The sequence below is a fragment of the Pyricularia grisea genome, chromosome I, assembly GCF_004355905.1.
Source record: "Pyricularia grisea strain NI907 chromosome I, whole genome shotgun sequence".
Taxonomy (NCBI): Eukaryota; Fungi; Ascomycota; class Sordariomycetes; order Magnaporthales; family Pyriculariaceae; genus Pyricularia; species Pyricularia grisea.
Window position 1 is genome coordinate 2057945 of NC_044973.1, and position 26155 is coordinate 2084099.

A 26155-nucleotide genomic window follows, 5' to 3' on the forward strand; every position below is an offset into this window, starting at 1 on the left:
AGGTACGCCCGCCTGCACCAAAATCACGGCCTTTAATAGGCGATACTCCAAATCTGAAGACATCACGGCTTTTTTACGGCTTTAAAACAACGTTGTGGTGGGTATATTTACGCGTCAAGTTTGTTGTTGTGTTGATTATAGCTACGATCGCATACAAATTTGGTGGGGTGCGTGCTGACCACTTCAGGGCCCTGACCACTTCAGGCCCGCCCAGTCTAAATATTTCTAGCCCAAGAATCATACCCGAATCGATTGAGATCATTCATATTCGTACTCAAGTAATCCATGGTGTATCCATACCCATAACCCATTTTTCACCCAACCCAGATATCCCAATGCTGACCTCGAATTAAAAAAATAAAAAAAAGTCCCCATCAATGCTGTTCCTAGAAAATACTCCTCATGCTAGTTTTTCATTACTTTGAAACCCCCAATGTTATCACAAAAAAATACACTCTCCAGAACAACAAAGACAATATGACGTTGCGCTGGCCCCTGAAACTTTAAAGGCTGACTCAAAATCCACCGCCGGCCATGTCATTGAGAATATCCCGAAGAATAGGCTTACCCTTCGTAAGCATTTTTGCTCCAATCCCAGCCTTCTTCGTCGGCTGCCGTCTGTCAGGCGGGACATTCTCCTTTCCACCGACCTTCGACACGCCGGCCGACGACAGCTTTGGCAAGGCATTCGCACCGAACGTCTTCTTTGGTGACTTTCTTCGGGGGGATGCCTGTGTGGGCGCAATGGTTGTTCCTGTTGCCGCAATACCACCGTCCTCGAACAAGTGCGACTCGAGGGCGTCCGCAGGCAGATCGCAAACCCAGTTGCGATCCTCCATCAGCCTCACAAACTTGGACAACATCTCGTCGGCTCCACATCCGCGGAGAGTCTCACGGCTTCCAACTACAAGCAGCTTTGTCTTTGCGCGCGTAAAGGCGACATTGATGCGTCGCCAGTCGCGCAAGAGGTCTCCAATGTGGCACGCCTCATTGCTGCGCACCAGGCTCAGCACCACAACCTCCTTGTCACGCCCTTGGAAGCGGTCGGCCGTGTGCATTTCCACGGCAGCCGCATCGCCCGCGTTCCTCCCCCGCAGCAGCTTGTGCTTCAAGAGGGCAAGCTGCGAGCGGTAGTGCGTCATAACACCAATCTCGTTTGCCGGGACACCAAGAGTCATTAGTGACTCGACAAGCTGCACCACCAGCTGCGCTTCTACAGGATTGACGATCCTGTTGCCCTTTGCCTCCTCGCGACTGTCGGGCAACGCGTCCGTGTTGACAAAGGCAACCCGGGTGTCGGGGTCAACCAAATGATGCAGCCAACATGAATTCCCCCCTGTGCAGAATGACTTGGGCAAGGAAAACATGGGTTGTGATCTGCTCAGAGACATGAATGATGATGCGTCGTAGTGATGCCGTGACAGAGCCTCTGGGAATGGTATGTCGAGCTTGCGGAAGCGTAATTCCTCTGTGCCACACTTGAGGTGGCCCTCATAGATGAGTTCGTTGCTCAAAGCCATGACATCTTCGCACATGCGATATTGGTGCTCAAGGTTGACGACTGAGTCAGGATGAGTGTCTGAAAGCAGCTTGAAAAGGCTGACATCGAGCCCCTCCTTCCGCGCCTCTTCATTTTGCACAAGGGGCGGCAACTGGTTATGGTCGCCGACTAGAACAAAAGTACGCGCCATTCTAATCGGGCCAAGGCAGATGGGTAATGTAATCTGCGAAGCTTCGTCCACGATGCAGTAATCGAAAGTGCGCTCGTTAAATAGGGGGTGACTGATGCCCAGGCATGTTGTAGCAACCACTGGTAGGTCGTGCCATGCAGTCCTGATCTCCTCAAAAGAGTTCATCGGCTGCGCTGCCAGAGTAACAAACTCCTGAACTTCAGGGTGTACCTTGGCAGGAGCACCAAGTCTCAGCACTGGAATGCTATCACCTTTCAATTTCAAGAGGATGTTGTCGACGGCGCTGTGGGTATACGATGTCAGCAAGACGCTCTTGCCCTGCCTGATCAAAGCGCGGATTATATGGGCGATAGTAGTGGTCTTGCCCGTTCCCGGCATTCCGAGCACCAAGGCATAGTCTTTAGCGCTCATGACCTTCTCGACGGCCTTCTTTTGGTCCACGTTTAGACTCTCGCCGTCCGAGATTTCGTACTGGGTTGCCACTGCCTTGAAGGTTGGAGGCTCCAGATCAACGACGAGCCGTCGAAGATCCCCAGAGCCCGAAGGACCATTCGCCATGACTTGAACAAGGTTGTTGCGCACTGTAGCCATTCCATTGCTGAACTCATCCTTGTCCAAACGATACCGAATCACAGGCTCCTTAGTGCCGAGAGGCGGTTGGGTCCCGATCCTATCGGGCCCAACTTCCATGATACTTGCGAAAACCTGGTTGTTGACCTCATCGAAGCCCGGTTGGCGGATCCTAGCATTGTGAAGTCTTCTGTCCACAGCCACGGTAATCCTCCGTTTCGTGACTGCCACCACGAAACCAAGAGCCAGTGCAAAGTGACCGTCTTCATCTGAAACCACAATAGGCTCACCCACAGCAAGTTGCGATTCCATGAAAGAGAAGTTGCTCGGGGCATCATCCTTGAGAAATTTATACTGAAACCGATTGATCTTGGGGCTGTTTTTGTCTTCGACTGCCGATCCTTCCTCGAGGATGACATTCGAGAAGCACCGTCCTACCTTCTCACGTTCGGTACTGAGCATTGTCCAGAGCTCCCGACGGAGCTTCTGACTTTCCTTCTCTTCCTTGGTGAGGAGATCCTCCCACTTCAGAAAGAACTCTTTGTGAGTCGGCGTCAGATGCTGGACAACTTCGTCAAACTTGCCCTGCATTCCGCTTGTTTCGCCATCTCCGTCATCAGCAAGCTTGTGGTAGATGAAGCATGAAGTTTGCGCATAGCATCTACCACAAGCATTCTTGGACTTTTTCATCGGTGGCAGTTGAACGCTTCTTTCACGGATGTAGCATGCCAAAGTGTTGCGCTGCATAATCATGTGCCGGAGCTCGTGACGAACCGCGGGTATCCTGATGGTCTGTGAAGTCTCCATATAGTAGAGGATACCGTAGACTATCTCGATATCGTATCGGTCGGACAGTAGCAAGCTGTACAATGCCGTCTGGGCCTGGTGGTTACTGTTTACGTTTTTACCAGTCTTGACTTCAAAAGGAACCGTCAGATTACGGCGGTGGTTGCCATCCTTCATGGTAACTTGCACGGTGGCATCGATGTTGCCCTTTAAGCCGTACATAGGTGACCAGACATGCTCCTCTACATCCAGGAGCTTGCTCACACACATGTTGGCCTTCTCGCCGTTGCGGCCATGAACAATTGCATCAGACTGTAAATGTGGTCAGTATGCTACTGGCGTATTATGTGCTTAATCGCGAAGGGAATTTTGTTTTCTTACTAACCTTTGGAAAGCTCGAAACAAAGGCTTCGGCCCATGACCTCATCTCCCGCATCTTTGACAACAGATGCTCACGAGCCTCCCCAAGGCTCACCTTGATTGTGTAAAGGTCTTCTATATGGCGGCCGATATTCTTGTCAACCAACGCGGTCAGGAACTCAGGACTCCACTTGTTGGCCATGAGTGCCTCTTGAAAGATCTCATGGAGCATTGTGCCATAAACAAGAGGGGGCGAGGCTTCACTGGTGGCCTTGACCCGGTCCTGCAAGACGGCGCGCCGGGTGCAGCTGAATGAGTCTGCCACAACGGTAGATGAAATGAGCTGATCTGGATGCAAGATGAGCATGTTTTGTGAATTGTCGATGATGCATCTCCCTGAATGCTCAAAATCTCCGATAATATGAACAAACGCCTTGGTGCTGACGGGAGTTTCGATCCAGTCTCCACGAAGGTGCACTGTTACATTTGCTTTGGTCGTGTCCTCCACTAAGAGGAGGATCTTATGGCAGACAATCGTGTTAGCTCACGTTATGAAGATTGTATACCACGGTAGGCTTGAAACAGAGCTAACTTACCTTTTCCGGACAGTCTCGCCCTGTGTCGGTGGTGTACACAGCATCATCCACACGGGTGACCTTGTATCTTTGAATAACTCGGGCTTTTTGGCTGGGCTAAAATGTCGTCTTAGTAAATTGTAGCCCTATGTCGACTACGTATCTGTACGTACATGTGTCAAAGCAGAAGCAGAAGCAGAAGCCCTGGCAGACCGTGTGGCTTGGTTACATACCGCCCCTTGTTGGGCCGACTGCGTAGCTGCCAACTCCGCCGCTTCAAAATCAAAATCACCACCAAAATCATCACCGAAAAAGTCATCAGAACCAGCATCCCCGAACTGAACACCGGCACTATGTTGCTTAGCATCCGAGTCTGAATGTTGCGGTAATGATATAACTTCGTTAGGTTGGGGCTCAACTCTGTGCTGTGATGTTGATCTAGACTCCAGGTGGGTTAAAAGCCCCTCTGCTGCCTCGAACAGGTCATCGTCCATATCGCCAAACTCGTCTTCAACCTCGACGAACGTTTGTTTCGCTTTTTCAGGGGGTTGAATGGGCTGCGCCAGAACCGGGTTAGGACCACTTGGGGTTTCGGGCGCGACTAACGTAGCGTCGAGCTCCATTAGAGTATCGTCGTCAAAGTCATCATCGCCATAATCCGACGTAGAATCAACCGGCTTGTGAGAATTTTCATCATTCAAGTTGGCAAGGCCCAAGCCTGAGTGTATTGGTGATCTTGTGATGGGTGACTTGGGGCCTTGTGTTCTCGATCTTCGCGGCGAACTACGAGATTTACTAGGAGATGGCGACTGCGGCATAGTCTCGTACTCCTGACTTGCGTTCGATTTTTCGATTTCTCCAGTCACGGTCTCCAGCAAGGCTGATACCATGGACAACTTCGAGTCGGGTCGACGGCCGCTTTTAAGCTTGCTAGTTGGAGACTCAATACTCGAAGTATGGACCTTCCGTCGCTTTGGCCAGTTGACGCCGTTTCCACAGCTTATCGCTCTCCGGAGACTGCTTTCAGTCTGTAGGGTCGCCCCGCCTTTGACGGGACGAGGTGACGAGGAGGCGATCAAATGGGCGAGTGCAGGGTTCCCAGCATTGGGCGTGGTCTTCTTGACGGCGCTGCATACTGAAAATCTGTCCCAGAGATCGAATGCAGGATCCGCATGGGGCGACTTTAACGCATTCGTGAGCTGCTTGACGTCGATTACAGGGCTGTCGAACCTGGCATGAGCTGGTGAAGACACCGGCGAAGAGCTCCGGGCTCTTTTTCTCCCTCTCCCTGGATGAGCCGGAGTTATAAATGTGTCTTCGGGGTCGATTGGCTTGTCCCAGAGGATCCTGTCACTAGGTGAGACCTCTCTTTGGTTTTCCCTGGCGCTGGCACCCTCCCCCATCTGGATCAGATCCTGCCATGCCAGCCTGGCCACTGGAGTCGTTACGGTATCTGGCGGGTAAGAAGGAAGTGCTAATGGATTTGTCGTTTTTGCAGCTTTGGGTGTACCGTCCTCCCTGTCGGAATCGCTATCAATGGTTATAACGGTGGACGAATTTCGGGAGCATTGTCTGTTAGGGACTTTTCCATCCTTATTAGTCGCCGTGGTCTCGGCGGGCTGGGGAACATCTCCAGGTTGTTCTTGGAACCGAAACTTTGTCAATTTGTCCTTGGTAACTTCAGACACACGAGGGAGAGGCTTCGGAGGTTGCGGTGGAACGGCAGAGTGGCTTTTAGAGCGTTGCCACGTTTGTTTGCGCTGTGAAGAGGGCAGAGTCAGTTCGAATATGTCACCAAGGTTTAATGAACGCGTCGCCAAGTGCGACATATCAGGATCATGTCACCTACATTATTAAACGATGTTCTTTGCTCAGAGTACGATTTTTGGAGAGGCATTTCTGTACTGCCCACAGTCAAGAGAGCATTCCTTGTCAAATTATGAAAAGTACACAAAGAGCTTAGACAAGGGTGAATCGGAATCAATAGACTGTGACTGTTTTCTTGCAAAGTCAAAGACACCCAGAGACGTTGTAGTCGTAGTACTCCCCACCAGTGAGTGCACTTTAGCATCTGGGGCGCGTCCGATGTTAATGTTTCGCGACGCGTCAAACAGGGGGCCCTGAACGGGTCTTGGTGGGGGCCGCTATTGTAAATACCCACTCAGTGACATAATCTAACGTTGCTACTAGACTAGGAGCTTGGGCCACTTTGCTGTACAGCTCCGCTACTGGCCAATGGACTCCAGTACTATGATCCCGCCTCAACAAGAAGCGTGAGTTCATACATCATTGGCGCCTTGGTAAGGTACCTCGACATTAAATCAAAGAACCAAGGTCTCATTGTCCATCTTATTCATCAAATTCCACCAGAAAAAAAATATCAACGGGTATTGCCATAAAAGCAAAGTCTCGGCGTCCTTTTAAGGGGCTCATCCGGCAAGCCCCGACCGAGCTTGAATGGCAGACCTCAACGACCCGGGCATGGCGTACCGCCAACCGAGTTCAGCATCATCTGACCAACATGTTGCAGCAAGCATCGCCCGCATCAATTGGGAGTATTTCCACCCGCGACCTCTGCAGTCGTCAGAAAGGCACCGCAGGCGTTTTGCTGAGCGCTATATTGGCAACCCGGCACGCATAACGGGCCGGGAGCTTCGGCAAGAGGAGGTAGATGCCATTGTAGACCACTTCAGTCGGGGCACCCGGGCCGAAAAGCTATCCAGCCTACCGGCGAGCCTCGCCTGCACGTACTTCTTCTGGTACAGGGGTGTCAGCACGTACCGGTTCCCCTTCCTGGGTCCTCGCCCGGTACCCCGTTTCCTGGCGGCCCTGACATCTCCCGCGATTGCGCATTGGACCTGGCAGATGGTCCGGTTCGTTTGTTATGATATACTGTGCGATTTAGCTGTGGGCGAGCCCGTTGGAAAGCTGGCCTTTAGCTATGCATCGAAGGGTTCGGTGAGCGATCCTAGACTCGCCCAACTGCGCCAGGAGCACGAGCGGCGACTTCACGATATCCGCGACCAGCTGATGCAGCAGGCCGCCCGCAGACGGCCTGAGAGTGCGGGCCCTGCCGGTGTGGGTGGACCACAAAGGCCACCAGCCCTGCCCAACCATGATAACGACTACACACAAGCGCCAGAAGAAAGCACTCAGTCCGACGGCTGGCAATCGGCCGAGACTCAGTCGGCAGCCCAAACCACGCCTGTCCAGACTCGCCCGGTGCGTCCGACTTGGCCAAGGGCTTCTCCTGCGCCACCTCAGCAACCGCAGAGCTCCTTCGATGACGGTGATCCTTTTGATGATGCCTCGCCTGTGGCTCCTGACTGGAGAGACGAATCGCCGTCGCAGCGCTCGTCGGGCCGGCTAGGAGAGTCAGCTTGGGACCGGCTGAGGAGGCAGGCGCAATCCAAAGATCAAAACTCGGCACAGTCGTCTTGGGAAGCCAGGAGGCAAAAGCCTGGCTCTCAGTCTCAGACAAATCAAGACTGGACATACACCTCTGATGAAGACTCCCAATCTGAGAGCGAAAGAGAAAGGGCACAGAGAGAATTTGATGCAATGCTGGAACGTGAGAGACGGGCTGAGCAAAGTGGGAGACGCCGGTGAGACTGAGATGGTTATCTGTGGGTGACGGTCTTATTGTAAGATAATGATACGCATGAAGACATGTCTAGTCACAGGGGCAACAATTCATAACCTTGCCATGTATCATTGCGCCAAGCTATCTATCGTGCTCTACTGAACAGATATGTAACGGGGCTTCCTTGCAGGGTTAAGTGTGGCCGCCTGTCTTTGAATCTTCAGGATAGGTATAGTCCTTTATACCAGATCATTAACGGGTTATTATCTCACAAAACCGGATGTCGGTCTGTCTGTCAGTTATCACAGGCAAGCTTTTACACAAAGGGAAAGAAAGCGCACTACTTCATCCTATACACTGAGAATGAGAATCATGTAAATCTAGCAACCCGTTCACTCCGTGCCCGAAAAGAATTAGAAAACCATTGCGACAAGCTCTAAGCCAGCTTCTGAAACACACAACCCCGAAATTACGTCCAAAGAAGATTGAGAGATGGTTCGTTGCCCCAAGTCCATCGCACTTTTCTTGACTCCGCCCATCCAGATTAATATCGTAAAAACACCAAGATTTTTAATAGTTGTCCCGCGTAATCTCCAAGATCTGCGTGACATATGGTGCAAGGAGCCAGTTTTTCATCATGATCTCACAAAGTCTGGCAGTAACTGGACGGAACAGCAGCTCGAGCGTCTTTCCACTAGCATCTCCGCCCTCGGAGGAGTCTTCCACGCCCCCGTCAAACTTGCTCACGTTTCGCGCGATGTTGCGCAGAACAAGGGCTGAACTTAATGGTATTCCAGCAGCCTGTGCCTGGTTCGAACGCTCATCGCGCACCGCGGCTGTTTCCTCGAAAGAGACGTTGATCGTCTTGGCGGGCCGCGCAATGAAGGTACGTCTGGGGCGCCGGCCATCAGTGTTGAGAGAGACTATCGCATTTTGCTGCGCCGCAGCGCAGTGCGTCTTGACATGGTTCATCAAGGTAGAAAGCTGCATCTTTTGTGGCCGTGGGTACTTGTTGCATTCTCCCCATGCGCAAAACAGATCACGCTCCTTGGCCATGAACTTCCCACTAGGATCGCGGGACTCTTTCAGATGATCGTCAATAATGTGGTTGTACATCTTCTCAGGAGTCAAGAAGTGCTGGCCACAGTTGACAACTCGCAGGGGCGCACTAGGATCGTTCGGATTGCGAGGGACAGGTATCCTCCACATGCAGGGCAAGTATTCCGTTCCGTCTTGAGCAATAGGTCGGATGCGCGGTCTCACGCCCTTGATGATGAACCTTTGAATCTCGCCGCGCTCACCTTGCTCCTTGACGATTTGAGCCCCAGCATGTGTGAAGACGTGGGAAACGTTCCTAATGAACTCCGCCGCACCCATCATTGGTCTGGACATTTGTTGCAACGGAAAGCTGAGCGCTGCTTGGAATGCTTGCCATATAGCGATTTGTGTTATTGCAGACTCGGGATCCTCTTCAAACAAACATTTGAGCCATGCATAACACCTCTCAGGCTCTTCCATTGCCAGAAGCTGCTGGCGAAGATCCTCTGGTACAGGTTGTACAAAGTCGGTAGAGGGTAGCTTGCTCTCTTTCTCCAGGACAACCTCTCGTTGAAACTTCTTTGCGCCATGGGACAAAAGCCTGACGAGGTGATTGACAAGGTATGCAGCGTTGACGTCCTTGAGCAAAGTTTCGACATTGACGAAATGCGATGTGTAAGTGTACAGGAAGTCCAAACAGGCGTCAATCATTTCGTCGTCGTTCAACAGAAGCCAGTCCAGGATGTTTTGTAGTATACTGGCTGGAACATCATGAACCTGACTTGTCTCGCCCAGGTTGATTGAGAGCCGCGCAATGGCTCGCAAAGATGTAAGGATCATCCCACGGTCTGTAGAGTGAAGCTGTGCAAGCAGGGTCTGGTACAGCGGGTCGAGCGTCTCCAGGACGATATAAGGGGCAAGCTGCTCTGCGATATCCAGTGCGAGATGTTTGATCTCAACCACTGTGTCGCTGTTAGGTAAATGAAGAATAATGCAGATGAGGTCTCTCAGCACGTTGAAGTCAGCCATGAGCACCGCATTTTCCTGCAGCGTGACCATGTTGCGAATGGTCAGTACGGCTTCAGTCACGTGTACCATTCGGTCTGCAGTGTCGGCGGGCTGAATGTTGTCGAGATAAGTCTTGGGCTGGAGTTTCGCGATCCGATCAAGGATGTCGGGGGTGCCGTTCAGTCCATCGAGTACTTCGGGGTCACTCTCATCCGGGTCACCGCTGTAGTCAACAGTCCAGTTTACGTCAAAGTACAAGCCGCCCACCTCGAGGGCCTTTTCGACAAGACCCTCGGCAAGTCCAGCAAAGGTTTCGAATTTAAATTTGTCACCACGCTCAAAAGAAATCTTGACCAGGTGATGCAATGCATACGCCTGCTCAGATGGAATTCCAGAGCGAAGGGCACATAAGCAGCGCATATAAATGTTCGGGCCCTCGAAGACAGTTGCTATAACGAACTTATGTTAGCTAGGGGTATCCCATGCGATGCAATGACCGACCAGGCTTATGGATGGTTTGACTTACTTCCAGGTGGTGGCCGTATTGCCAACTGCGTGGACTTCATGCCAGCCGCCTTGAACTTCTCCTGTCGACGTCTCCGTTCAAACTCGACAGGATTATTTGCTGGCGTCTCAACCGGTCGCATCTGCATTGGTGACTCGAGACGCGGCTCAAAGTTCTGAACCAGGGCTGACATGAGCTCAGGATCCTGTGGGCTGTAGTTCACAGATGGCCCACGAACTTGGTTACCCATGTGAGGTGGGGGATGCCCTGGCTGAGGATGACCTGCGATCGGTGTCGGATGGGAATGCGGTGGGGGCTGGTATTGGGTCTTGGGCTGTTGAGCAGGTGGCGTATTGGTAGCGGGCGGCGGTTGAGCCGGCTGCTGAGCTGGTGCTGCTGCATGGCGCGTCTGTCTGGACGGGCCCGTGTCTGGTTGGAATATCACCCGTTGGGGCGGCGCAACACGAAGACTTCGGGTGGTTCCACCAGCCCTCGGAGTATCCTTGCGGGGTGTTTCGTCGTTCTCGGAAGCAGATGCTGCTACACTAGGGGCTCGGGCGGCAGCCGGAACGGCCTTCTTTGGCGTATAGTTTTCGAGCGTGCGGGTCAGAAGACCACCTCCTTTTGCCGACTCATGCTCGAGGATGAGGGGTGGCGGTGGCTCTTTGTTGTGAATGGTCTGTATCTCCCAAGCAGCTAGGTACTTTAGGAAAGCAGACTTGAGAGCGTACGCGACACCTGCGGCACTCCTGTCCGTAACATCCAGCCCCAGCTCCGTTGCCAACTTGCGCCATTCCAGCGTCGTCGCTGAAACATGATCGTAACCACCAGCCGCCACGACGTGTTTAAACACCTTGAGCAGGTCGAGATGCGCGCTTCCGACCCACGGCTCAGGTTCAAACGACGTTCCACGCTGTTTGTGATATGCTCTAAGCTTCGTGATGAACTCTTCGTACTCTGGGGTTCGGTCGATAGTATGCGTCACTTTGGTCTTCTGGGCGGGGCTTGCTTTTGCTGTCCTGGCGTTGACATTGCTGGCTCTGGATGCGCGAGACGTGTTTCTGGGCGAGTTGGCTCCCGAAGATTCGGCGCCATCATCCGAATCGACCGACATTATATCGTGCCTGTCGGGCGCCTAGACGATGTCTACGCGGCGTCGGCGCAATGGGAAGCGACAGCCTAATAAAAAAGGAAAAAGAAACAAGACAAAACGGGAGAAATATCTAGCTTCCGAAACAAACTTGGAAGACCGATGGAGTGCCCGTCTCCCAAGCCCCAAACCAGCTCTTTCGGTGGATAGAGTGAAGTGGAAGATTGAAAAGTACCTCTAACAGGCTTTAGGTGACTTGAAAGCAGGCATGCAAAGGCAATTGCAATTGACGCCGACGACGTTAGACTGGACGCGACAAGGCCAAATGCAATCCACGCGAGCTTGACAAGCTACCAGACGTGGACTCGAAGTGGAGACTTTGCAGTGGGCCTATTGTACCTGCAGCGCCCATCACCCAATGTAGTATTGCACGTGACATTGGATGCATTGGAGAACGTATGAATTGGCATGGCAGTCGCCTCCATCGGTTGACAATTGAATGTGAAACCAAGAGACCTGAAGCGGGCCCAGCGAAGGTGAATGTGAGGATTTGCTCTCTTTGTCATACCTACCCACCTACCTTACCTATGTACCTAGGGGTAGGCAGAAAAGTCAACGCACCTCCTGGTTTCTTCGGTGCGACATCTAATTGGCAAAGGTAAAAAAAAAAAAGCATTGCCTTGTTGTGCAAACCAAACATCCAGAGAATGCATTCTTCTTCCAACAAGGCAGACATTCCACCACATTCTAAATAGCGCCGTCGCCATCAGCATCGAGACTCCGATGCTCTCCCCGCCATCATATGGTCTCTAGCGTTACAATATAGTGTACATTCAACACCCTACTTCTCGTTTCATGATCATTATTATGTGAACTTTTTGTACTCGATGGTGTATGAGATTTTACCATCATCAGGAACCTGCGGCGACTTGGCATCAATATCCTCATCACGGCAATATTTGAGAAGTCCCATCACACAGAACGCGCTGTACCCGATTGCAGTGGCGGTTGTGCTGAATGAATATGCCGACAAGACGCTCTACTTCCACGACGCCCGCTGCAGCCAAGCCATCAGTGGTGGTACCCCTCCAGAAAGTGCTCTATAACAGCGAAGATCCTACTCTTGAACTAGATGGTCTTATCGAACTTGTCATCAAGGATGAGCGACAGCTGCAGCCCGGCGTATCTTGGACGGCAGGATCATTTGCAACGGAGCAAATACTGACTGTATTATGTGGCAACCATATCATTGTGGGTTCTGCTCCTTCGATACCAGCTTGGTATTTGTTTTATACTTTACTTGGTCAAGCTTACATACCTGACTTTTTTTTCATGATAAATCAAAGGAGTCTGTCAATCTAAACCGATTTGCAAAATCTTTGAGGGATGCGCCGGAGTCCTAGAAGGCCGAAGGGGCCTTCTCCTCTCTCACCTTGCATTATCCGTCTTCGGCAAGCTTCACCAACTTTTTGAAGACGCGTGAGGCATCCACTGCGGCGGAAGCTGGCGCTTCAACAGCAACAGGCAGAGGCAGAGGCAGGGGAGACTATGGTACCACAAATACTCTGCAGGTTTTCTTTGCAAGCCATGACGACTATTCAGAGACTGCAAGCGAACTCGAAAAGCTCAAGATTCTCAAGCCGGCGGCTCCTCTTACGCGCCCGCATTCTGTTTCCCAAATGCCTATTGGTATCCTCCGGCCTCTGAGTGCTCAGCTGCCCCGACCTTCATCTGCTCAACTCACTCGGCCTTCCTCTGCGCAACCACAGTTGGGAATGTCACGCCAAAATTCAGGCTTTCACCCGGGAAGGTTTTTGAGTACCGTGCCTTACCGTCCATTGCAACGCAATGGTAGAGGTCAGCTTGTACGTCGAGCAGCCGAAATGCCACCGCCGGCAATGAGGATTTCACCCATGCTTCGCCCCAAAGACAGAGCGAATTCTCATACCACTGCCGAAAGGATGACCTCTTCACAAGAGGTTTACTCTGGCATGTCTCAAGCGCAGTACTCAGAAACCGCAAGTCCTTACTTCCCCATCGACCAAAATCCGCAGATCCTTGAATCTCAAGACAGCTTTGATTCCTCTTATACCATTTACGAAGACGGCCAAGAGCATATGGACATTGGACACCGACAGACGTCTAACATCAGTAACCCTGGACATCTGCCGATCCAGGCTCGTTATTTGGTCGGCAGCGCGCATCTGCCCCCTAGTCGCCTGGTCCGTGGTGTAATCACGCCCATGACACCACCAGTTTTCAGGACAGAAGCAGAAGGCTATCGCCCCGGTCGATTTACACCAACCCCTGACCACCTCACCCGTTTGCACTTGCAAGAAGGCGAAACTGACTATCAGCGCATATCGACAAGTACGCGCCCTGAATTTCCTACTACCAGTCAGCCTCAACCTGCAGCGAGGTCCCAACAAGACTACATAGATATCGTCACCAAGGGGATGGAGCTCTTCCAGGCTACTCAGCGAAAACTTGACGCAGCTTTGGCAGCGAACGAACCGAATTCGGAAGACATGAACGAAATCTTGGCTGAGTATGCAGACGAATTCGGTCGTATCTGGACTGCTCTTTGAAAAGAAGGCGGTTTTCCGACTTGCCCTCTTTATCGGTTCACGAGAATTCAATACCGCAGTGTTATTTCATGACCCCAGAGCCCAGTATCCCTTGACCAACTGACTGGTTTGGAATTCTTGAACGGGGTTTTTGTATTTCTGCACATTTTGCCGTAATTTGCTTGGAGATAGCTCAACTGTGGCAACATCGCTCAAGTTTGGATGTGTCAAGGAACGTCATGTCGTGCTAACTTGCTTGTAACCAAAGATAAATTTCATATTCATAACGCCGTGACCATTTGTCCTGGGGGGTATCTCGGAAGACAAAACAAAAGCTAATAAAGTCCAGCAAATTCAGATCCCAACTCCGACTTCCCGTGTGTTGCGCTTGTCATACCAAATTCTTTTCATCCCAAGTGAACTTCGCCTGATGAAAAGAGGCATCATAAATGCAGACACAATGCCACCCACACAACGAAAGATATATCAAAAATCAAAAGAGAAACAACGCCTAGACACTGGAGTGACCAGCTGAAGCAAAACAAAACGCCACGAAGTGTGTGCCGATGAAAATATCCCGACTTCTCCTCAACAAAAAGATCTCGCAAAACGGCCAGCGTTCGAGCTTGACTTGGTGACCGGCCGGGACCGCCAAAACATTGAGGCTATTTCCTCTGCCCTTGCGAGCTGGCGGCCGCACCACGGGCTTGTTGAACAGCGGGCCGGATGCGAATCCAAACCCGACCACCCCTGACGAACGTGCTCAGGCGGCGCTCTGGCGTGTTCGCGGCTGGCGACTTTCCAGGGACGCGGACCAACAAGCGGTCGCCGGGGCCGCGGATCCTCGTGAGCTTCTGGCCTCTGGCACCCGTCGTCAGCACCACCCGACGTCTCGGCTTGACGCCCTCCGGCGGGCTGATGAGGATCCCAGGCTTTCCGTTGACGCGCCGGTATTTGATGCGGGGCTGGCAGGGTTTGGTGGCGGCGGCGGCGGCAGCGGCGGCAGCGGCGATGGCTTGTGCCGCTGCCATGCGACGGCTGGCCGATCGGGTTGTGACGGGCATCCTGTTGCTTTTTTTCTTGGGTGTGGAAGGCTGAGGATGTCCCGGGGCAGTTGTTGATGGCTGTAGGATGGTGGCTTGCCAGTCTGTTCGATGTGTCTTGTTAGTTGCCTGTCAAGCTTTCCCTTGCGCATGCAGTGACTGGGCCCGGACTCGTGTCCGCGTATGGTGAGCCACCTACCGCGTGGGTGTTGTTTGCTAAGGCGACGTATTTGACGATGGGAGTCTTGAGCTTGGTGGTGTCTGTTTCTCGGGTGTTGGTCTGTAGCAAACTTGTTGAATAGGGGAACTCCTGTGGTTCGTGATTCCGAAGGAGATATATATAATGTTTTTTTGTGAGGATATGGAGCGAGGGCGACGACCTTACAGACCGGTTGCGGCAGCACAAGCGCTTTTCGGTGACTGGTCTTGCATCTGTGGTTGTGTGTGGGAAGCGCAGCAACATGTGAATCATCTTTGCATAAAGGTATTTTTTTTCCTGCTATTGTTTGCTATTCACCGACCGGCCTTGGTTGCTAGGGATATAGAAAGAGCTAATAGTGTGTGCGGACATATTCGATGACATTATTTACTGAGGAGGCTGGGGCAGAAAATACCAATATTTATAGAGTTCTGCAGTTTGTAATGCAGGCAGGTAGTATGCGAGAAGAGAGTTTATTTATTTTGTTAGTAGCCGTGCTATCGGCCTTTTACACCGGAAGGAGTTCTTTTCTTCTTTCCGTTTGTACTGATGACATATCTGCCCATAGGGGAAGTATGGAAATCGACGGACAACAAGTTGAGGAGTCGCCAGCTATGGCTACCTGGGGCAGGCGAGCAGAGGACCAAAATTGAATTTTTGTTATTATTGATCAATCTCTACAACACTTTGACAATTTACCATTTTGGGACGTATATTTTCCGATTAACTCATGACCTCTTCTTGGAAGCAACAGTCAATTCACTTCCGTGCTGTGCCATATTCGGGATCAAATAGACACAATAACAAGAATAACATCATTAACGAAACATCTCGTCGTCGGTACTGCACGTACAGACGGGAGGTACCTGGGGCAAACAAACGGAACATTGTGCGACCTAGGCTGATTTGATCCCCTTTGATTCGTTCATATGTATATAGCTGTTAGCTAATTCAACTCTGATCAAAAGCACTTGCCTGACAAGCTGTAATGGATGCTGAGAGCCGCCATGAACCACACACCTACGTTCTCATTCAACTTAAAAGACAGCTTCAAAGCCAGGAAAGCTACACGGCGAACATCACGGGCAGTTGCATGATCGCATAATTGAAGGAAGACAGTGTTTTCAATACACTACCTACTTTCCAAGGCACAACCCCCACCAAATCAAACGCCGCATGCAGACCTACAAACAACCCCCATTTCAAGCTTTGCTATCCTTGGCATCAGCTTTATCCTCGGATGAAAACTTGAGGCTGATGCTGTTGACACAGTGCCTCTCGTCGGTGGGGGTCGGGTAGCCTTCGCCCTTGAAGACGTGCCCGAGATGTCCACCGCAGTTGGAGCAGACGATCTCGACCCTAGTCATTCCCAGAGATCGATCCTCATGTCTGGTCACGGCGCCGGGGATGCTGTCAAAGTAGGCCGGCCACCCGCAGCCCGAGGAGAACTTGTGGTTCGCCTTGTACAGCGGGGCGTCGCAGCCGGCACAGGTGTAGACTCCCGACTTGGGCGAGTGCTTGTCGAACTCGCCGCTGCCGGGCCGCTCTGTACCCTTTTCACGCAAGATGCGGAATTGCTCTGCGGATGGGTGCGGTGTTAGTTGAGTGATTATTGGCCGTTGCAGTATATGAAAACATAAATAGTTGGAGGGGGGAAAAAAAACCCCTAGGTACCTTTGGAAAGAACTGCGCGCCACTCGTCGTCAGACTTCTGTACAGGGTAGGTCATCTTGTCGGAGCTTGATGAAGTGGAACCAAAGAAGCTGCCAAAGAAAGGGATAGACGGCATAGATGACCGCAGCACGGAAGAATTGGATGAGGCTTTGATGGAGATGGGTATCTGGCGTTCGGCTCGTGCTCGGGTTAGGTGCGTGAGGAGTTGGAAAGTGTTGAGCCACGTAGAGTATCTCAGGAACCTCATCGAGCACCAATTAAAAAAAAGTGAGCGAAGTAAGAGAGATTTTTTTAATTTGCCTCAAATCCAAACTCTAGGGATTTCAATCTTTTTTTTTTTTTTATCGAAACAAATTTTACGTGATTCCAAATAATCGGTTAAGATGCAAAAGTAGCTGTAGATTATAGATATGACCTTTGATGAACAGATAACTAGGTAGGTAGGTTCGTTGTTAGATTCGGAGCTCGGTGTTAAAATTACAAATCTGATGCCGCTTCACAGCAATTATTAGGTATTTGGAATGCTTCTATTCTAGGTAGTTCTAAGGCAGCAAGCGACATCGCCACAAGCTAGGGAGCGTCAAGAGGGGTGCTGGATCGCCCCACCTAAAAGCCGAAGTACGTAGTAAAATCGGCGACGTCACAAGGTCGCCATCGGGCCATTGGTTGTTGCCGTCATTGAAGTTTCTTGATGTACCTAAGCTTCAACAAACACCGAGGCGGATTTCATTAGATTCATGGGTGGATCGCCTACCTTATAAATTTATATACCAATGTAAAATCAAAACGAGAGATAGGTTCTCGGATTAGAATATCATACTTGCTGGTCCTTGTTTGGTTCAAAACTGATGAACTACTACCGGTAACTAACTGTTCACGTACAAAAGTAGATACGGAAGGAACAACGACAGTGGAGCCGATTGACCCACTGGTTTTGAGCCAGAGCATCCATAAAATGGATTCAGGAACGCATCTTACTCGCGTAGGTTGTGATTCACGTCAAATATTTTGATTCCCACAGACCATTCAATGTCAACTCGACTTGGGGTGACAGCCCAGGGCATTTCATTGGACCTCTTGCATCTTCGAACTACCTACATTGCTACTTACTTTCGCCAGTGCTTTGAATGAAATCAAAATGCCTTTGACAATTGCCACGACGCAACCATGTAAGCACAGTTCGAATGCCCGAGCTTAGCAACTGTACACGGACTTGAAATCAGTCAACTGAGCCTAATTGACGCGCAACGCTCTCACGCGGCACCGACCTGCTATGTCCAATGACAGCTCGATCTTTAGAGTGTCATCGCATTGGATGCCTGGGCAGTCCGGTATCAGTCCAACTTACTATCATGGCCTCCCATGATTTTTGAGCCTATAGTTGTTATGAACTTGAAACTTCTCCTTCCCCAACGGGCAAGAAACTGACCATTTCTCTGCCATTGCTGGCGGGCACAAGATGATCTCTGGGCTTTGTGAACTTACTTACTACCTATACAGCTTTGCCCGCTTCATCGTCGGAAAAAAAAAAAAACCATGAAAACCCCTCGTCAAATCTGGGACCATAGATGCGCAGCAACTCATCCCAACTTCGACTCCGTCTGTTCGATTTCTGTTCTCGGACCTCAGGTCTTCTTGGGATTGTCCTCGATTACGAGTAGAACTGCCCGCCGGGTTTATGGATGAGTTTATTGGTCTCTACAGGTTTTAGTTGGCAACATGGAAATCTTATTAACTGTGCCACTCGCCCCTCCGCGCCATGATGCGCTGGGGTACACTTTCTTGACGTTCCTGGGAACGGGAATAAATTGCTGCTATACTCGTTCTTGTCCTGAGGCCTTCTACCCTCCAAACTTCATCTCGAGCTGTACTTCGACGGGTTCGCCCGTGAATCTGAAATGTATGCTCGCAATATGAAGCTGTTATGCCTCCAGCTGGGGTTTGGCTTCGTATTGGCTGCCGATCCATCGGTGATGCTCCCTTCGGATGGACAGCTGCCTGTCCTCACGCTATCTTATACGTCTTATAGAGCGACAAACTACAGCTCTCTTGGAGATATGTAAGCCTTGTCACCTTGCACACAGAGATGAGAATAAGGAAGGAAAAAAAAAAAAAAAACACATCGCTAATTCTGATCACCCTCTTTGAACGACTCCAGTTACACATTCAAAAACATTCGCTACGCAGCCGCCCCCGTCGGTGACTTGAGATGGGCAAAACCCGCCGCGCCCCAGAGCGAGAACGGTGTCCAGGACGGCAGTTATGGACCTCATTGTATACAGACTGCACAAGCAGGGGCGAGTTTCGTCGGGAATGGCAGTCCTGGCCCAGCTGGAAGTGGTCCAAATCAATTGTTAGTATCTAGGTGTACAGAATCCTCAAGAGTTACTGAGCTAACAAGACTAATTTCCTGTAGCTTGGGTGGTGAACCTGTTCCGATATTCGCGGGAGGCAAAGAAGATTGTCTATTTCTCGACATCTATGCTCCCGCCAAGGCAATAAAAGACCCTTCTATGAAGCTGCCTGTGGCCGTATATATACACGGTGGCGGTTATCTCTTTGGCAGTAAAGACGCCTTCCAGCCACAATTCCCGTATTATGACGGATCGGGCCTCATCGAAAGCGCCGGTGGCAACACGATAGTTGTGGTAATGAACTACAGACTAGGGGGGTTCGGCTTTCTCGCGGGGACCACCGTGGAGAAGGAAGGTCTGCCCAACGCCGGCCTATGGGACCAAAGGGCTGCTTTTCAGTGGGTGAAGGATAACATCCACGCGATCGGTGGTGACCCCAACGCCGTCACTGCCATTGGCCAAGCAAGCGGTGCTGGGTCTCTGATGCATCACATTGTTGCACAAGGTGGCAAGCTGGATCCCTTGTTTTCAAAGGCCATCTTGCTTTCGACATCATACCGTAAGTCCTGCTCTAGCTCATACTTGGGGGGACTTGTGTGGGATAAAAAAAAAAGAAACCGTTATGCTGACCATGTCGAAATAACTAGAATCAATGTGGGACCGCGATGGTCAAATCCAGCGGGTTTTTGAAGGGTTCGCTTCAAAGGCCGGCTGCCAGGGTCAAGGCCTTGCTTGCTTGAGAAAAGCTAGCGAAGCAGACTTGACAAAAGCCAACGACGCTCTGTCGGGCATGGTTCCAGAGGGATCTTGGCCTGTCGGTCCGTCAGCGGACGGTTCGTACATCAGACAGCTTCCGGTTCTTGAGCTTGCCTCTGGCAGGTTCTGGAATTTGGATTCCATGATAGTGTCTCACTGCGCAGACGAGACCTCACCATTCGCCGACGCCAACATCGTGACCGATAACCAGTTCACCACATTCGTTGAGAACCGGTATCCTCAGTATGTCAAGGATCTGGGAATCACCAACATCATGCTCAAGAATTATCCGGCCGTGGGGTTGGGCGTTCAAGGGCCGTACCTCACCGAGGCGCAGCGCTTCGCTGCGTTTTTGCGCGACAGCACCTTTACGTGCTACGGCAGGTCCATGACTGAGAATCTCAAGAATGGAACTTCGCGTCGCGTCTGGAATATGCAGTATTCTGTATCGCCGGGCACTTATGGTTCGGACCTGTTGACGATGTTCTACAACCAGAACCTGACTTCCCTAAACACGGTCACGGGATCCCTGGTCTCTGTATTCACGCCCCTCACGGCTGCGGTGTACAGTGGTCTCAGCGTCAACTACCAGAGCTACATGACGTCGTACATAACCACGGGCGATCCAAACACCAGGCGCGTCCGCAACGCGACTGTGCCGACCATACAGTGGGATCAGCCCGATACCAGCAAGGAGCAGGTGACGGGTGTCCTGGACGTCGGGACGCTTTCCTTTAGCACGGTCTCCGACTCACAAATGCCCAAGACGTCGTGCGACTTTTGGAAGAACGTGGCGGCGGCGGTGACCAACGGCGGGGGTTACGCTCCGCCCGACACGGTCGTGTCCCAGAACCTCGTCAACATAACCAACGACCCAAGCTACCGCTTCAAGACCGGGTCGGGCACACACGGCGATACTCCCGGCAGTGGTGGGTCGCCGAGTGGTGGCAACGTGTCCCTGGGGACGACATTGGCAGTTCCCATTGCTGCGTTGTTTATCCTGGCCGGACCAATGATGTTCTTTTGAAATGATAACGTCAAAGCTGATGTATCTTGCATGCGTGAGATTTGCTGAATGGGTGTGACAGGTGACTGGCTTCAGGACGACAACCAGGTCATCAAAGCTGCAGTGAATCACATTTGTTTGATAATTTTATCTAGTAAATAATATAATAATATTGCAAAGTGTCCCGAGCTCTAATTATTTGATTCTCAGTTGGTTGTCATCATTCGCACAGGATAAGGGATATATTAGGTCCCCTTAACGAGTAGACAACTTTTCTAGCTCAGCAGCCAGTTTGACGTACACAGTCGCTGTCCGCACTGAGTACCCAGGAACGTTAAATGTTTAGATAGGAGAAACATCTAGATTGCCGCAGACACATAATTCCCGCTGCAGACCGGGGCGGCGTCGAGCAGGCGGCAATGTGCCTTGGAGTAACGACCTGTTTTATCCCCGTCCCGGTGGTGAGAATCTGGCAGATGGCGGGCAACTGGAAGGTTTTCAGCGCACAATTCCTGGAGACCGGCGCCGAGGTGCTCGACGGGGAGCTCAAAAGAGATACGCAAGCTCGCAGAACTGCTTATCGGGAGGATCAAAGCAGACGGTTGGAGGATTTACAAAAGAAAAAGGTTCCCGACCGAGACCAGGACTTACTCCACGTTCTTTGGTAGAGATTTACCGGCTCTTGCATAATGATCTCCCAAGGTTCAGGCCTCAGCACCAACTTAACTTCCCTTCGATATGCTTATAACCTTAAAGCCGCACGGACAAGTCCACGGAGCCCGTGTGATCTTTCTTTTTTGCTGTCTGACGCCGGTAGTCTATTCTTTTAAAAATAAGTCAAAACTGAAGAGTTAGGATCTGTGTAATTGGCCACTTTGGTAAGTTCAGGATCGAAGACCAAAAAAAAGACGAAAGAAGAAGAGAAGGAAAAAGAGTTGTCAGTTTTGAAAGGGTTCGCCACGAAGGAGTTGCAGACCCACGATCTACCGGCATTGCATGACATGACGCCGACCTTGGGGGCGCTGAAACATGAAAAGTCACCGCATGGGACTACCAAGTACTCGAAGCAGCAGGTTGGTTTCACAAGGGGCACCTAGGTTTTGTGTATTGTCATTGAGGCCACGGCAAACCGATATATGTAGTACATACCTGCAAGCTTGGGAAAATGAGTTCGTAGATCTTAATGTGAGTGTTGTAAGTGATTGGTTTTTTTTTCTTTCTCTGTACAGAGTCGTCCGCGAAGCCCTATTGCAACTAGGTCATTATAGGTGCGAGGAACGATAACAACAAATAAGCAACAAACAAGACTCGGAAGGGCACAATAACTCGACCACAATATCATTATGCCTGAACTCTGCTCAAACCGGCCAGAAGGCATTGTAAGTTGCGCCTGCAGGCAGAAGATTTCAACACACGCCGAGTACACGTTCGTCTGACACTCGACCTTCTTCACCCTCAGAACATAGTCTCGGATATTTCGAGTCCCCTGCCGACGCAATGCTTCTTCGACACCATCCTGATGCCACTCCCGACATGGTTGCTCATAACGGCACTGGTGCTTCTGGCCATCATCTTCCCCGCAACCAAACAGATCGGCCGCCGGAGAGTCGGCAACCCAAGGCAGTGGTTGCGGCGCGCAACAGCAGGCGCCTACTACTTCTTCGCCATCGCGGCCGTGGGCATGCAGCTGCTCGAGATGGGCCGGCTGGCGGCCGCCGATCTTGGCGTCGCCCTGCTGCCCTTTGCCACGGTGGGCACGCTCCTGGTCGTCGTGGGCCGCGTCCTGAGCGACCGGATGCTACCTCTGCAGCGAAGCGCCTTCACGGCTACTTCGGTGCTGTTCTGGAGCCTGGGGACGTGCATGGCAGGCGTTAAGATGGTGGCGCTGATGCGGTTCATGGGAGATTCCGAGGACGGTCGGGTCAATCCCCTGGCTCGGCAGTCGTCGGCCTACCCGGTCGATGACCAGATCAGCGACAATGCAGTTCTCGGTATCCTCTACGCCTTGCTGACGGTGCTGGAGCCCGCCATGTACTTTGTGCTGCTCCCCGTCGTTGGGAGGGGTGGTCAGGCCGGGAAAGGTGTGAGTGGGGCTAATATTGAGCTCGCGGACAATTGAAGCAATGGTTGCTTTGTATCTTTGTTGTCTTTTGTGGTTCTTACATGTTTGGGAAATGGAGGAGGTTGTCAAGCTGATTCGTATTGTCAACAGGTATCAGATAATTCATTCCCGCGTAAGCATCTGATACATGCCTCGTCCCAGAAGGAAAAGTCCGACTCGACGCTGAAGTTCAATTTTTTCCCCCGCAAGATAGCCCGTTGCTACTTACTACACGTGAAAGAATATCAAATGACCATCGATATGCCCATATAAAAGGCGAGTGTACTTGGATGAGCGGATATGACAGTCAAAGGACGAGACCGTATCGTTCTCGGCCAAGGGGGAAGAAATTCAGAGTTAAGTAAGGATCTTATATCACATTCTGGTTATTGAGGTACCTACCGTACCTGCCTGCCTGCCTGCCTGCCTAAGGTGGGCAGATTTGATTTTTTCAATGCTCCTGCCTCCTCTACACTGTACCATCTAATCCCGCACAGCCAAGGTACCTGCCTTTCCTCATAGGTTAAGATGTTTTATATGAAGGATATTGGTGGTCACACCTTCCTTCATGAAGCTGATGGCGAGCGATCTCAAGTTTCTTTTTGAACAAAAAAACAAATTCTACATCAATAACCACCCATGACAAAGGTAGGTACCTAGGTATCTACTCTTTGGTTGTCTCTAATCATCTCGGAACCTCTTGTTCGCTTAATCCAATTCATTGTTAGCATGACATAGTGCAAATATGGGTACGTGATGAAAATGAAAAAAAAAAACTCGATATGAGGTTATAACCTACAGAAAAGAGCCAGTCCAGCTGACCATCCAACTCACAACAGAACACTCGTTTGTCAGGACACCTAGCACACCGTCTTCCGCATGTTCGTCTGCACAGCCTCGGCCTAGCATCAACATCACCTGCTTGCTCCCACAATCTCATGGCAGCCAAGAGCAGCAGAAGCCATCAAAGCGGTCATGTTTGAAGCCAGTATGCTATGACAGAGGCTTGGTCCAGTCGAATGATGCTCGAAAAGCTGTCGAAGCCTTCAGCATAGCTCCACTCACTGAGTCTTCGACAGCTATTTGCCATGGCGCGATGCTACAAAACCTCACATACCCGTCCAAGCCCACACCCTTTGACATTACGCATAACCTTCAAGTCCATGACAAACGTGATTTGCAGTCATCGAGTCCCATTGTCAACCCAGACGTAGCGTCTGGCACCATGAAAGGCGAGTTAATACACAGTTACGGTGATGAAGTCACGGACAGGGCTACCCAGGGTCACCATAGTCACAGCGCTGCCGTTCCTCAATCGTCGGCTTCATCACGTCATGTTGGCAAGCCGAGCGGCCCTGATCGAACTTCTCTAGAAGCAGCAGTCAAAATAGTAGGTAGTAACGAGGCTCTGCCACCTGTGTGTGTGGAAAACGTCGATATGGAGAACGAAACCTACCATGAAAAGACAGCCGCAGTAGGTGTAAAGAGGGATGGGCTCGATGTCTCTCATGGGGCCCCCCAAGACAACAGTGTACTGCCCTCCGACTTTGACCTGGACTCGGACATGGAGGATGATATGAGCAAGCTCGTAGACGGAGATTCGGACACGAAACCGCACCAGACACCTCCTCTCAGCGTGCTTGAAGGCATGGACAAACAGTCGCGCGATGCTGACGAGTATGACCCAAGGCTTCGGAGATCACCACAGGCCAGCCGAGATGGAGGCCCGAATAGCAAGCACGGTCGAGGCGACTCCAGCGGACAGGATTGTGACATGCTAGATTACGAAGTTGACTGGGATGAAGTCATGGCGTCGATGAAGTCGGATGCATGCAAGATTCTCGAGCATGGCCTTCCCCAGCCTGTCCTGCAGTATCCATCTATACACGAACCTATCGTTACTTCCACCGGCCTGGCCAGGACGAATAACAATAGGGCTATCACAATTTCTCAGCCTTCAACTTGCATTAGAGACTCGACAATTCTTAGCGGTAAAGTAAATAATACTGGAGTCAGAGTCACGTCCTCACTGAGCAACGTGTCAAATCAAACTGCTGTCCTTCGAGTGTGTTTTAGAATCGGAGAGCTTCTAAACCAAGGATCGCGTTTCTTTCGAAGTGAACAGAATGCAGTCTTTGAGCTATTTGCTCGAGTCACCTATTCGAGTCGAGAAACGTATGCAAGAGTGCAGCACTTTCAATTTGCAGACCTTTACAAAGACTATCCTCCATTTCTATCGGGGACGATGAGAAATTGGAAGCGGGATAGCCTCATTGACAAACACGCTCGGGATTTTCTTGGAGAGGGTGGTCCAAGATTTTGTCGTTGTACCTGCCAGCTTCAGAAAAGGAGCAATACTGATACCGGCTGGGTCATCTCGATTCTGTCTATCAGACTCAGCGACAGGGATGAGGCTGACTCGATGAGGAAGATGACATTCTGACATAACACGTGCAAAGAACTCATGACCTGACTGGCAATTCTTCTTCTCTCATATCTACATATGTTGCGGTATTTCTTTGGTACTTGTTTTGACGGTGCCATCATCTTCGGAGCTGATCTTCATCAAGGGTTATAATCACAGGGCTATTGCAAGGCTTAAATATGATCTACATGGATCGATACACAGCTTTTGTTTCAGGAACAGATTATCCTTCCTCAAGCTGGCATGCAGCTTTGATTTATGCAAGAGGTTGTAACATTATATTGAGTCCGTGACTGGAAGATCATGACTGGCATTGCACTCGCTGTCTAGGATCATTCACTAGATATTCTTTTAGCTATTAGCACACCTACACACTGGGGCCCCTTCAACTCAGAAAAGGTTCTACGTGACGCAGATACATACCATCTCGGGCTATACCAGTGCGAACTTGTTAAATAGCTTTTGAAAATGAGATGCACCTACCACCGTGTGACCCGGGAGCGTTCCAGAAGAAGCCATTTCCGGGCCTGGGATCCGGCAATGACCGGCAGGTTCCTCGACACAGGGAGGTCCTTCGGGGGGTTTATGTGTGGGACTGTGTTTGCAAGCCATTTTCTGGCATCTCTCTTCCTCTAGCATCCATAGCTTTACGAGACCTGGCCTGACTAAACTAGATTGGACGCAAGACTTGGGATGGTCGCCGGGGAAGCGCACAGGCCGCTCCCCTGCGTCGCCTAGGGCTGCAAGGGCTGCTAGCCAACTAGCTTCCCCGTGGCGTTTGATTACAAGGCCCCCGAGGCCCCCAAATGTAAAATTCTCCCGGG

General features: G+C 51.0%; 9 protein-coding genes across 9 annotated transcripts; 4 read left to right on the top strand and 5 right to left on the bottom strand.

The window, feature by feature from the left end:
- Positions 1–515: 515 nt before the first annotated feature.
- Positions 516–5886, bottom strand: PgNI_05644 (uncharacterized protein; the record flags this gene model as incomplete). Its single annotated transcript, XM_031125675.1, has 5 exons — positions 5832–5886; positions 4156–5742; positions 4004–4099; positions 3433–3927; positions 516–3359 (listed from the first exon to the last, which is right to left on the bottom strand). Exons 1-5 carry the CDS (start codon positions 5877–5879, stop codon positions 516–518), a joined length of 5070 nt encoding a protein of 1689 aa, XP_030981832.1. The 5' UTR covers positions 5880–5886.
- A 553-nt stretch (positions 5887–6439) lies between these two features.
- PgNI_05645 (uncharacterized protein) lies at positions 6440–7591 on the top strand (the record flags this gene model as incomplete). The annotated part of the gene is made up of 1 exon (XM_031125676.1): positions 6440–7591. The coding sequence occupies one exon, from the start codon at positions 6440–6442 to the stop codon at positions 7589–7591; it is 1152 nt and encodes a 383-aa protein (XP_030982566.1).
- A 347-nt stretch (positions 7592–7938) lies between these two features.
- PgNI_05646 (uncharacterized protein) lies at positions 7939–11230 on the bottom strand (the record flags this gene model as incomplete). The annotated part of the gene is made up of 2 exons (XM_031125677.1): positions 7939–10060; positions 10138–11230. The coding sequence occupies 2 exons, from the start codon at positions 11228–11230 to the stop codon at positions 8136–8138; spliced, it is 3018 nt and encodes a 1005-aa protein (XP_030981829.1). The 3' UTR covers positions 7939–8135.
- A 999-nt stretch (positions 11231–12229) lies between these two features.
- PgNI_05647 (uncharacterized protein) lies at positions 12230–13794 on the top strand (the record flags this gene model as incomplete). Its single annotated transcript, XM_031125678.1, has 2 exons — positions 12230–12457; positions 12610–13794. The coding sequence occupies 2 exons, from the start codon at positions 12230–12232 to the stop codon at positions 13792–13794; spliced, it is 1413 nt and encodes a 470-aa protein (XP_030982769.1).
- A 644-nt stretch (positions 13795–14438) lies between these two features.
- PgNI_05648 (uncharacterized protein) lies at positions 14439–14837 on the bottom strand (the record flags this gene model as incomplete). The annotated part of the gene is made up of 1 exon (XM_031125679.1): positions 14439–14837. One exon carries the CDS (start codon positions 14835–14837, stop codon positions 14439–14441), a length of 399 nt encoding a protein of 132 aa, XP_030982564.1.
- Positions 14838–16114: 1277 nt separating this feature from the next.
- On the bottom strand, positions 16115–17144 carry PgNI_05649 (uncharacterized protein). The gene is made up of 2 exons (XM_031125680.1): positions 16690–17144; positions 16115–16594 (listed from the first exon to the last, which is right to left on the bottom strand). The coding sequence occupies exons 1-2, from the start codon at positions 16934–16936 to the stop codon at positions 16218–16220; spliced, it is 624 nt and encodes a 207-aa protein (XP_030982565.1). The 5' UTR covers positions 16937–17144; the 3' UTR covers positions 16115–16217.
- A 998-nt stretch (positions 17145–18142) lies between these two features.
- PgNI_05650 (uncharacterized protein) lies at positions 18143–20826 on the top strand (the record flags this gene model as incomplete). The annotated part of the gene is made up of 4 exons (XM_031125681.1): positions 18143–18748; positions 18848–19042; positions 19106–19602; positions 19691–20826. Exons 1-4 carry the CDS (start codon positions 18588–18590, stop codon positions 20824–20826), a joined length of 1989 nt encoding a protein of 662 aa, XP_030981800.1. The 5' UTR covers positions 18143–18587.
- Positions 20827–22148: 1322 nt separating this feature from the next.
- Positions 22149–24999, top strand: PgNI_05651 (uncharacterized protein; the record flags this gene model as incomplete). Its single annotated transcript, XM_031125682.1, has 4 exons — positions 22149–22184; positions 22265–22886; positions 23746–24897; positions 24983–24999. The coding sequence occupies 4 exons, from the start codon at positions 22149–22151 to the stop codon at positions 24997–24999; spliced, it is 1827 nt and encodes a 608-aa protein (XP_030981799.1).
- Positions 25000–25496: 497 nt separating this feature from the next.
- PgNI_05652 (uncharacterized protein) lies at positions 25497–26099 on the bottom strand (the record flags this gene model as incomplete). Its single annotated transcript, XM_031125683.1, has 2 exons — positions 25497–25670; positions 25815–26099. Coding segments are annotated over 2 exons (288 nt in total), but the record flags the coding sequence as incomplete, so codon positions are not given.
- Between the last annotated feature and the right edge of the window lie 56 nt (positions 26100–26155).